Below are 13,069 nucleotides of genomic sequence, written 5' to 3' on the forward strand. Positions count from 1 at the left end.
AATCCAGGGCTAACCGTGACCCTTGAACATTTTTTCAAGAGCAAAAATACTGCAGATTTCCCCTTTGAGAAGACCAGAAACACACCAAATTGTTTCTTATGACAACTTTGTTTTTCATGTGAAATGAAAGTTAAATAAAAGTTAAATAAATGTGCCTAATAAAATGCCCAAAGAGTGCTTATCCAGCGTCCCTGCGACGTCTGTGTGATGTCAGTCAACAAGCGTGTTTGTTTTACAAATACAATTTTACATTTTGCTGAAGGATGGCCGATATCTTTATAATTGTGTGCACGGGTATCTCTCATGTACTGTACTGTATAAGTGTATTACTATGTTACTATGTACTATGTATATGTAATATTTTTGGCTTTACAGCTTATAAATTCTCATCCTGCTGAATGCATCAAAAAGACATATGATTTGATCCGGTATGATTTGTTTCTTTACAAACAGGCCGAGCTTCATAAAGCCAGCAGCCTCCAGCGGTCTCCATGGTTACAGCAGGTTCCCGTGTGAACGGGATGAAGGGGAATTGATGAATTTGCATGACAGGCTGTGACTGCTCTCTATAGAGTCCACTGCACATGAACACACACGCTTGATGCTTCTTTCTTCAAAGATCTGGCTTCTTATTCATTCCCCTCATAATATCCGTCCATTATTTACTTTAATTCAAACCAAAAACATTACAAACTGGATTTGATGTTATGTACAAAAGTATTTAAATCCACATTTACAGTAAAAACACAAGACAGATGCATCTTCAGAGGTCAGACAGCACAAAAGCGATGCACTTAAATAAAATCTTAGTGACTCACAAACTGAAAAATAACCAAGTGCACAACACATCTTCACATTCTCACTTGTGACAAAAAACGTCTTCCGTAAATCTATCTGTTATGGTAACTGTAAAAAACTGATGGTCAATCACGCCAGTCTAAGAACCACAGTCTACTTCCTGCTGTTACAGGAAGTTAGAATTCACTCTAACAAATTAAGATTGTGATGCAGAAGTGTGGCGAGGTTTAGATTCAGATTTTAAAGTTTTCATTGATCAATCCTCATGAGATGTGAATGATTGTCAAGTGTTAATGAAAGATGTGGAGTGATGAGAAGGGCAGGAATGGCAGCACATTTCTTGTTGGCACATTTGAGACTTCGTGTCTAAACATGCGGCTGATGTACACACAACCGAGACTCATTCATCAACACAAACACTCTCTTCTGTCACTCAACCTCACACTCTCATCCGGCCCGGACCACATGTGACATCACCATATTTAATATAAATAATGTGTTTCAATCTGAGAAACTCAAACGGAAATAGTTGCACACTAGCTGCTGCAATGACAAGAGGACATTTCGTGCAAAACAAATACTAATTACATAAACCGTCAATATAAAAAGATGAAATACAGCTTCAATGTAATTAAAATACAGTAAACAGTACTTTATATCAAAAGGGCAACTAGGCTGTAGATTAGGTAGGATGAACAGTTATTTCTATGTCATTTGTGTTGATTTCATCACTGTTCTCTGTTATATGGCTTCAGTGTCATTTGAAGGTGAGGCGTCTTTGATTTAGGATGATGATGTATGAAATTTCAGGGCAAAACATCTATGAGCGTTTTACGGTTCATGACATGTAAGGGATAATCGCCGACAAAGTGATCAGGACCCGACATGAAGCGGAGGGTCTTGTGTCTCACTGAAGGGGATTATTTGGCGATAACATGCGGCTGCTTGAACATTATCCCACTTATTACACGGCCACTTGCCACATGAGAAAAAAACTGGACATGAAATGTGAATTTGAAATATTTTGTTAGCTGATTCCTTCCATGAGGAAAAGCCGTTTACTTTCGATCTTAAGGTAAGAAACGACGTTCAAACATCATGAAACAGGCAAATTGGTTTAATCATTTGTAAATATAATGTCATATATGTTATTAAAATACATATTTAAAATAAACTTTGTGTCATATTAAACTGCCCCGCTCAAAATGATTTGCAGCATCCGGGTTAAAGGGTGTCATGAGATCCGAGCGGATGTTATTTGAAAATAACAACCCGTGGGCGACTGGCCAATCAGAATCAAGCATTCTAATGAGCCGTGTAATAAGAGAGGTGATCTAATTCATTCTCATTAACATGAGCAATTAAAAAACATGTCAGATTGGTCTATAACATCAATCCTCCTGAAGCCCATTACCCCGACACATCTCAACAACACGCCTGTGACCGCTAGTCTGTGTGCATCCACTCTCAGTCTGGATAACATGAACAAACCCGGACGACAAGACTTCAGGTTATGAAGATCACAACACAGCCACTTCCTCTTTATATCAGTTATCTCATGTAAAAGCAGAGCTGGGCGGTTTTATTAATGATTAGATAATGTGCATAATTCAGCTGAGGATTACAGAATATCATAAACATTGAATATTGCGAAAAATTAAGATAATTATAATTCAATCATTACTGAGTCAACGCTGATACATTTCAGAAATGTCTATGAGAATAAGAATGAATCATTTTCTAGTAAGTACGTTTTTGTCTCTCTGTCTCTTTCTCTCTCTCTCTTTCTCTCTCTATGAAGCTTATATTAGCCGGAGCTGACAGACGCGTCTTCAGTACAATAGAAGATCCATTCAAGGCAGATTACAGCTGGTCATTCTCATGATAATTTAACAGCGTCTTTTCATCTTTTGCAAATATCCTCCTCCTCTTCTCTCTCTAAGATCATATATATATATAAATATGTGTGTGTCGAATGTTCATTTAATCATCATTTCTAGTTGTATTTGTGGTCATGTCATAAAGTCATCAACAGCAATGTGAAAGACTGACAGTGTGACCTCTTGTCCTCAATACATCTAGAAATATGACTGTTGTGTTCTTTTCATCTGTTTCTCCAGTTTTCATTTTCTGCACATAAATGCAAATAGAAATAATATTGTTAGCCGTGATGATCATTTCACCTAAACATATTCCTAGACATAATGGAAAAAATTGGAAATAATGTTGAAATGGTCCCTCATTTTTTCGGCGGCTGTGTTTTTGTGTGTATGTGTCCTTGTTTTTATATCTTGGTAGGGACCTAAACCTAAATACAGTTTGTACAGTATCATTATGCCTATGGACCGTCCCCACGGAGATAATAAGTCAGACGTGTGTGTTGTCACATGGCTGTTTTTGTGTATGTGATGTTTCCATCAGGTTAGTTCTCTTCACTTCAGCGGTTTTCACATCGATGTAGAGAAACCTACAGGCTACTGTCTGAAAGAATAACTGCACAGCCAGGTGTGTGTGTGTCTGTGCGCATCTATCAAACACACACACAGTTGAAGTCCTCTATAGGTCTGTCTTCTCTATCCGTCCTCTGACAGAGAAACGCCAGAAGCTCACATTATAAACCACAACGAACTCTCTCCTCTACATTCATCTGATTTTACGGTGTTAACATCTCCTCTACACGACGGCTGGCACGCACCGAATCGTGAGATCCGTTGCCATGGGAGCAGGTTGCCATGGGACGGCCGGCACATTAACGGATGTCCGCTCGACCCGGAGCTCAGAGGCCACGTCCGCCGGGAGACCAAATGGTTATTTAACCCACTTGACAGCCTCATACCTGAAGAATCAGGCCGGCGTTCGTACAGACCATTCATTAGAGAAAGCGAGTCTGGTGAACGTCTGGAAAGCCATCTGAGAGTATTAAAGAGGAGCGGAGGATGCGTGTTTAACTTAAATTGAATGTCCGAACAAATACTGCAGCGTTCTGAACTGTTTTCCTGAAAGGTCACAGGGGTCAAACACACGTCTCGCTGAGACGCCCTCGAGCGTGAGACACAACCCTGTCTGCTCCACTGAGCCTGAATGTGAAATGTCTGTTTGAGATGAAGCCATGGAAATCATGGAATCACATCAGTACAACACATGAACGTCTCAAATAACGGCTCATCTGCACCTCTCAATCCAGCATCCCTCGCTCTCTCTCTCTCTTTTACCCCTCCATACATGATCTCCATCTCTAACACTCACTTTGTCTCTGAGCAGATGGTGTGTTGTGTGGCGTGTTGCCCGTGCTGATGTGGGCTTTAGGAGAGAGCCTGAGGTCTGCCCATGGAGGGGAATTGAGGGTCCGTGGATCTGGCAACGTGTGCTGCCCGCTGACCACTTACACATCTGATGATTCCGGACTGAACAAAAAACTACAAAACTACAAACTTACATGTAAAGGAAACGTGCATGTATACAAAAGTAACTGCCACAATGGTACAGTGTTGTGAATGGTTGCCAGGAGGTTGCAATACAGTTGATAAGACACTGAGTGGTTGTTAGGATGCTGTCATGCGGTTGCTAGGGTGTACTGGGACTGTCGCTTACCGGAGTAATGTCACACTTCTTGAGCATCAACTACATTACATTACACTTAAATGTAACATAAGAAAAAATCATTTGCCAACACAATTTTACAGATATTTAGCCGTGTCCTAGAAAACGACACAAAACACCTCTGCAGGCACAGCAATGACCCCCCGAGCCTTGATCAGAACACATCACAATCCCATAATGCACCTCTGAGCCGTTGGTGTCATGACCTCATTACATTTAGCATCTGTCACTCACCTTCTCCTGATACTGTCTGCGTGAGGAGTCCAGAGACTGGATCAGAGCCGTGGCGTGACCCACAAACATGGCGTAGCACGTCGCGCCCACTATCATGCTGAGGATGGTGAGCCACACGTCCGTCATGCCCACGGGCGGATACATCCCATAACCGATACACAACATGTGACTCATGGCTTTAAAGAGGGCGTACGAGTACTGCTGACCCCACGTGTCATTCTGAAAGAGAGAGAGATCATGATTTTGACATCATCTGTCACTCCCTGCGAGTTTCATCGATCGTGTGGAAAGACACGAGTGACCTGTCAAATACAGTATATTTCATTTCTAGTAACGATTTACAATAAGGTCACATTGTGCTTTTTTGCAATGATTTGAATGCAAAAAAAGCAAAAGAGAAAATTATCATAAAATGGTTCAACAGTCATTGTCTTCTGTGAAGCACTTCAGACTCGGTGACTTTAAAACAATAATTTGTTAAAAAATACAGGTATATAGTCAAGTTCTTTTTACAAAGCAGCTGTACAAGAAAACGTATTGACTATAAGCAAAACATATAAGATTATGCAAGTCAAAACCCAGGTCAAATATCAGGCACACTATAAATTCCTATATGCAGTGTATGTAGTGGATAAGTTTATTTAAATTCACCATTTATTGTATTTCAGAATATATGGAATATCATTAAAAGGCTAAAATACATCAAGATGTAATTCTTTCAGCCGTACGTGTATAAAAGCAAGTTGAAACGCATGTAAAGACCTCATGAATATGAATGTGGCGTGAGCTCTGGTGCTGGAAAACACAGCGGCACGAAATGAAAATACGACCGAATGGAGCCGGAAATGAAACAGAAATCCGAGCGGTGAAAAGTGGGTCAGCTGTTTAGAAAGATGTGAACATTCGTTGTCTCTAAAATAGGGAATAAATTGCCCTTGTCCTGCGGATGTGTGTGGAAGCCCGTGAGGAATCAATATTGGCTCTGTCTGAGGCGACGTCCAGATTGCTTTCGGACACATTTCTGCCGGGACTCAGCCATGAGAAAGAGAGAGAGAGATTACGGCTTCCCAAAAAGAGGAAAGAGAGCGATCAGAGCGTTTATAACGGCAGGCCATCGCTGGAGATACTGAGGTTTACATGTAAAGCACCAGCGCGGGGTGGGAAAAGACACGTGTCCTGTTTGACTGTAATACATTAAAGTGATGATTCACCCAAAGATGAAAATGATTTTATCAGTTGTTTATCTTCTCAAACTAAACAGGATGAATCTGAGCATCTGTTCTGTGATAATCGGACAGAAAGTGTGTGTCTGATCATGTCTGAATCTGATCTCAGGCTCTATGTTACACATCATCAATTATCCCTCGGCAGGCCTCATCCACAAACCTGCTGATAAATCACACACAACCTCTCTCTTTCTCTCTCTCTCTTCTCTCTCTCTCTCTGTCTCTCTCTCTCTCTCCCTCTCTCTCTCTCTCTCTCTCTCTCTCTCTCTCTCTCTCTCTTCTCTCTCTCTCTGTCTCTCTCTCTCTCTCTCTCTCTGTCTCTGTCTCTGTCTCTCTCTCTCTCTGTCTCTGTCTCTCTCCCTCTCTCTCCCTCTCTCTCTCTCTCTCTCTCTCTCTCTCTCTCTCTCTCTCTCTCTCTCTCTCTCTCTCTCTCTCTCTTCTCTCTCTCTCTCTCTCTCCCTCTCTCTCTCTCTCTCTCTCTCTCTCTCCTCTCTCTCTCTCTCTCTCTCTCTCTCTCTCTCTCTCTCTCTCTCTCTCTTCTCTTTCTCTCTCTCTCTCTCTCTCTCTCTCTCCTAAAGCAAAGTAAATCTCACAGACATCAGGAATGAGACCGTTGGCTCTGGACTCTGGGGACTCAGTGGCTGCACATCCTCTTGACTAAAAATGGACAGAATTCGAAGCCAAGTTCACTGGAAACTGTCAATAACAGAGCGAAATAAAATTATCCCGATATGGAATACTTCATACAACGTCTAGGGTCAGTATGATCAGAACATGTGTGTATGGGTTCAGAAATTTCTTATCACAGCATCTTTTTTTGTGCTGGAAAATCAATGCAATAAAACTGACTTTCTGACGTAGTATTTTTGTCTTGTTTTTCAGTACAAATGGCAAAAGATGATTGAATCAAGATGTGTTTTCTTGATGTGTCTTGTTTTAAGAGAAAATATATGAAATTTCCGTGAATTTGTGCTTAAAACAAGCAAAGAAATCTGCCAATGTAGTAAGAAAAAAAGACAAATGTAAACCTCAATTCAAGATAATTTTTCTTACCCCATTGGCAGATTTCTTTGCTTGTTTTAAGCACAAATTCACGGAAATTTCATATATTTTGTCTAAAAACAAGACAGGTCATTTTGCTCAATGCATCTTGATTCAATAATGTTTTGCCATTTGTACTGGAAAACAAGTCAGAAAGTCATTTTTGCAGTGATCTCTGAGTTATTTTTCCTTTGCATGTGTAGCAGTGTGACGTAGGGCCCTGGTGGCTTATTGGCCAGTGTCGTGTAGATCTGTGAGCCAATCAGGGAACTAGTCAGTGTTTAAAAGACTGTTGTGTTGTGGTACCTGGGATGCGTCATTTACTGGGACTGCCCCTCTTGCAGGAAACACGGTTGTGAATGAGTGGTGGGTGTTTGGCTGCATTTTCGTTATAGCCACCTTTTATTCATAACTGATATGATCGTATTTGTTGAAACTGAATAGGTGTATCCGATTGATGTTCGGCTGCTGTGCGTTGCTGTGCTTCTAACAGTTACAGGTGGGTTTTTGGTGATGCGGGAAAACTTGTACTACTAACAGGGCGACTGATGGTTTGCGTTTGTTTAGTTGGTATTCGTATGCGCCTAGGACCTCCCAGGATGAGTGATTCTTTTTCTTATCTTTCTTTGGTTTCTTTTGTTAGTTGATTTCTATAGATTGTTGTGATCTGAAGTTATCTTGTATTGGTGTGGAGACGCTGGCCGTGGGTGACGGTTCCTTAGATTTATGTGAAATGTTGCCGTGGTTTACGAGTTGTGTGTACTGAGTGAGGTGTGAAGAACTAGCAGCCCCTGCTGGCGTTATCTTCCCAGACTGATCTTATCATCTAATACTTTTGTTTGCTATTTTGTTAATTATTTTGGGACCTGGAGTAAATGTTTTTGTGTGTTCCTTGCAATAAATTATATTTTTTTATTTAAATTCTCTTTATTGGTTTCTTGCTCACTCCATTACGACAACAAACCTGTGTGTTTCTTACTGTTTTCCCGGCATGCGCCGGGTGGTGTAGTCGAGCAATTTATTCATAAATCTCTTGTGGTAGCTTAGCGAGACCCTTGCTAAAAGCTCTCCTTGCCACACATGGAACCTTAAATGAATATTTAAAAGCAGTTGTGATGTGAAAATCCTGTTTCTTCTGGAACACGCTGTATATTGACTATCTCATGTCACATCTGTACATACAATATACCGCCTATTGTCGTTTAGTCAAATGTGTTTTGTCTCTCACGTATTTATTTTTTCCGTTTTGTTATGTTTTTCGTTTTGCTCCTTCTGATTCTGATCATGCGGTCGCGTGTAAGAATGACACTGGTGATCTGATGATGTGCGAACGCTCACCACCATCTTGTTCTTGGAGACCCAGCAGTCAGCGGGGAAGTCCTGCAGCATCGGCACCAGAAACTGAAGACATCCGTCCCAATGACACAACAACAGCATCATTCCAATCAGATTGACGATTCGCACCATTGCGCTGGCCAGATCATAGGTCATGTGAAAATCTGAAACAAGAGGGACAGGAAATCACTCTCTCACACTCCTTCGTTTTAATTCAGTGAATCAACTGAAAATACATTGAGTGTACTGTGGAAGTATTGATCATTATTAGTTCATGTTCATTTATCAAGTTTACTTATCTGAAGCTAAATAGTAATCTGTGTGTACAAGTATTCTCTTTTCTAAATCACTTACAGACAATTTAAATGATTAAAAACTATAATCCGACTCCTTTCTCCGAGTGATGGGCGACTGATGATGCTGATGGTTAAGTGTTCTCTTGGGACTCTCGCGTGAGCAGGTGAGTGTTAATGGCTTTTACAATGTAAAGCTACTTATGGTGAGTGAAGTCATGGCACACGTGTGCTTATTAAAACACTTAACAACAGCTTTTAACAGCTTATGTGACAGAGATCCACGACTGTTGTAAGACCTATAAATCACAGTCTCTCTCATCTAAAACAACTGATTTATGATGAATGTATGTGATGTCTTTATGGGATTAATAAAGTCTGTTTGTACGATCTGTTTTGTAAACTTTAATAACACTTTCCTCTGGCGGGACGCAGTAATGATGAACTGAAGATGGGTTCAGTAATAATGATCCGTGAGCAGTGAAACAGCACAACATCAGATGAAATTACATTAACACGTGAATTAATCATGGAGGCGTTTATAAAAGTCACTCTCATTTCCACTATCTGCCTTTACACAGCAACAAATAAACTCACGTATGAAGAGGATTAATAATCCAAAAATATACATGGACCCGAATGATTTCCATGATGCTTTCTATGTGTGAAAATATTCTTCATTGAAAGCATGAGTTAAAACATAACGCACATCACACATATCATCATAACTCGTGGCTATTTGGATTATTTGGATTTTATTCATTCATTCATTCATTTTCTACCGCTTATCCGGGGCCGGGTCGCGGGGGCAGCAGTCTAAGCAGAGATGCCCAGACATCCCTCACCCTAGACACTTCCTCCAGCTCTTCCAGGGGGACACCGAGGCGTTCCCAGGCCAGCCGGGAGACATAGTCCCACCAGCGTGTCCTAGGTCTTCCCCGGGGTCTCCTCCCGGTCGGACGGGCCTGGAATACCTTCCGGGGAAGGCGTCCGGTAGGCATCCGTAACAGATGCCCAAGCCACCTCAGCTGACCCCTCTCGATGTGGAGGAGCAGTGGCTCTACTCCGAGCTCCTCCCGGGTGACCGAGCTTCTCACCTCTAAGGGATCGCCCAGCCACCCTGCGGAGGAAGCTCATTTCAGCCGCCTGTATCCGGGATCTTGTCCTTTCGGTCATGACCCAAAGCTCATGACCATAGGTGAGAGTAGGAACGTAGATTGACCGGTAAATTGAGAGCTTCGCCTTGCGGCTCAGCTCTTTCTTCACCACGACGGACCGGTACATCGACCGCATTACTGCAGAAGCTGCACCGATCAAACAAACTGTGACTAGCACAGAAGTCCAATAACTGAACACCGCTCGGGTTCAAATCAGGGGGGCCGTTCCTCCCAATCACGCCCCTCCAGGTGTCACTGTCGTTGCCGACATGGGCGTTGAAGTCCCCCAGTAGGACGACGGAGTCCCCAGTCGGAGTACTTTCCAGCACCCCTCCCAGAGACTCCAAGAAGGTCGGGTACTCTGCACAGTGAGAGACCTAACCCCGACCCGTAGGGGCAGGGAAACGACCCTCTCGTTCACCGGGGTAAACTCCAACACATGGCGGGAGAGCTGGGGGGCTATAAGCAGACCCACACCAGCCCGCCGCCTCTCCCCATGGGCAACTCCAGAGTGATGAAGTGTCCATCCTCTCTCGCGGAGTGTGGTTCCAGAGCCCAAGCCATGCGTAGAGGTGATCCCGACTATCTCTAGTCGGAACCTCTCAACCTCACGCACCATCTCAGGCTCCTTCCCCGCCAGCGAGGTGACGTTCCACGTCCCTAGAGCTAGCTTCCGTGTCCAGGGATCGGGCTGTCGAGGCACTCTCCTCCGACTGCCGCCCGATCCACTACGCACCGACCCCCTATGGTCCCTCCCGCACGTGGTGAGCCCACGGGAAGTATTTGGATTTTACTCTCTTGAATTCTAAATCCTGAAGACAACATTCACATTTCATTGTTGGTTGAACGACATGCAAGCATCAGCAGAGACCTGTCTCTCTCTTCACTCTTGGATTGTAATAAGTGTTGAAATGGAGTGTGTAGTGTAATGTAACAGAAGAGTACTTCGGGGTGTATTGTGGAAATCCTCTCTAATATTGCCTTAATATTAAAGTCATTATTGTGAATCAAAAGAATGAAGATAAATGTTCTTGTTACTGAGGAGGAGATCATAAAAATATCATTAGGGCTATTCAACAACTCTTTCATTAACACACACACACAACATTTTGCGTTATGGACGTGACATAAAAACACTCAGAGAATGTAGTTGTTACCAATACACTGAACCATTTGTTTATATTCTACTAAACCCTTGTTGATTTGTCCTGAAGCTATTAAACACAACAAAAGGAGAAGGGATGCCTCTTAATAGAACATCAAATTTTAATTTTCATGTGTCCCTTTATGGTACACACACACACACACATGCACACACGCACATGCTTAAACACATGCTCACACAAACATGCACACGCATGCAAATACACACACACATGCACACACGCACAAATACTCTGATTGATGGAGAAGATGAGAAAAGAGACCGATCAAGCGAGAGCAGAGAAAAAGAGAGAATTGTGATTTTCAATAAAAAAAGTAAATTCTGTCATAATTTACTTTCAAACCTGTTTGACTTTCCGCAGAACACAAAAGAAGATATTATGCAAGTGAATTTTGTCTAAAGCACATCAGAGACATGATGGATCTTTCCATCCAAAACACATCCACATCAACAATCTCACACATGTCAATATTAATAGAGACGGACACCCCGCATCCCCTCAATACACAAACACAGATGGTCTTCAGATTCATTCCTTCTGTGAGTGTTGTTCTTCTTAACTCTGACCGCTGAGACGAGCTCCAGTCATCCCGTGAACACAAAGAGAGCGGTCAAGAGCATAATGCAGGACAAGAGGGGGGATCTTAAACACATCCACTTCATTACTGAGGGTCTTAAACTGCCCCCCGTGTGCTGACAGAGAGACACATTAAAACCTTCATCTCTGATTTCATAACACGCTGAAAGGTGTCGTCAAATGTTCGCCTTAAGATGTATTTATGTTGTACCACATCTCATATTTTGATGATACATTGAAGGGACATTAAAAGCACATATTGTACAAAAAGGGACATCACTTTGAGCCACTGCTGACATCGTTGATTTTTAGTAAACGAATCTCCAGATTTATTCAGATGAGGTTTTTTTCTGAGCCGTGTGACAAGCTGTTGCGTGACGACACGAATGAGACACCAGCTGCTTTCTGTGGATTCACTTCTCACCGCGCACCTCTGAGACCCCGTTCACCGGCTGACAGACACGTCTGATCATCATCCCATCATTCCCTCAGAAGACAGCACTTCACTCCTCAACATTCATCTTCTTATTCATTAATCGATATGTGTAACACTTAACGCTGCTCAGATTCCTGCCAAACATCCCAGACGGCCTGAACGGGAGAGTCATGAAACATATGCTGTCAGCAGAACACCCACAGACATCACATTAATATCACAAGTGCTTCTCGTGGACGGCAAGAGATTCACCAGAGAGCAAGATTGGATCCTGAAGTCTCCCGCGTGCGTCTCTGGTGTTTCTCACTTTGCCGGAGGAAGATGTTATTGCTCAGATGCGGCACACGAGATTTGATTTTGTGTTTCCTTTAAGGATCAACTAGCCTCGATCTCAGTTGTTTTTCAAACAGGAGAAATAAAAGAAAAACAATTGAGAGTGTAATTGTTTAAACACATGACGAGTGCTTTGAAAAAAAAACAGTCTGTGCCAATAATACATTTCCCTGGGTAGCATGCGTGCAGTACAGTTTTGCACAGAGATTTTAGTTTTTTTGCAGTCGGAGCTGCTTGTATTGTGAAGTGTGTTTGTCGTTGTGTTTGTTGGTATGTGAGGTTAACTGATGGCGCACCACTATTTATTTGAGTTTTTGCGATACTAAAAAAACACATATCTATCATATATCTAGAGCCCTATGATTTGTTTGATGTGTGAAGAAGTGGAGGGAATCGCCGAAGCGGATCCGTCTATTTAAATATGTAATCTGCCTGTTCCGCACAGTTTACATACAACACGCGTGACCCTCGTGGATTTGTCTGCATATCACTGTGTGAGGACATGAACACATGAGTTTCATCTCCAGAGCTGCTCTAAAAGATTATTTACAAACATTTCACTATTTGAGAAGCTGCTGTCAAACACACTGTAGCGCCAAAATAAAAGTCTGGTTACTTTGAAACAGATGAAAAAACAAATTACTTGTGGCAAATATATAACCTTTAGTAAACACTATAGTATACTTAAATATGTACTAAAGTAAGGCTCAGAGACACTAAAGTACCTACAAGTTTGACTGTATACACTATAGTATACTACAGTATTTATATGTGGACAAATATCTTACTATTGTAGTAAATTAAAAGAACAGAACAGGAATTTGGGCAAAACTCATGGACCTTATTTATTTTTCTGCATGTTACTTTAATGTCC

General features: G+C 42.0%; 1 protein-coding gene across 1 annotated transcript in view; it reads right to left on the minus strand.

Moving 5' to 3' along the window:
• The window catches only part of hcn4 (hyperpolarization activated cyclic nucleotide-gated potassium channel 4), a gene marked incomplete at both ends in the record, with an annotated part of 29,015 nt that overhangs the window by 9,189 nt on the left and 6,757 nt on the right, over nucleotides 1-13,069 (minus strand). Inside the window, 4 exons of the mRNA XM_079466017.1 lie at nucleotides 4,633-4,851; nucleotides 8,238-8,398; nucleotides 11,417-11,542; nucleotides 11,977-12,017. Of these exons, the coding sequence (XP_079322143.1) occupies nucleotides 4,633-4,851; nucleotides 8,238-8,398; nucleotides 11,417-11,542; nucleotides 11,977-12,017 (547 nt within the window). The remainder of the gene's footprint in view (nucleotides 1-4,632; nucleotides 4,852-8,237; nucleotides 8,399-11,416; nucleotides 11,543-11,976; nucleotides 12,018-13,069) is intronic.

Source organism: Barbatula barbatula (genome assembly GCF_947034865.1).
Source record: "Barbatula barbatula genome assembly, chromosome: 10".
In the NCBI taxonomy this organism is placed as follows: Eukaryota; Metazoa; Chordata; class Actinopteri; order Cypriniformes; family Nemacheilidae; genus Barbatula; species Barbatula barbatula.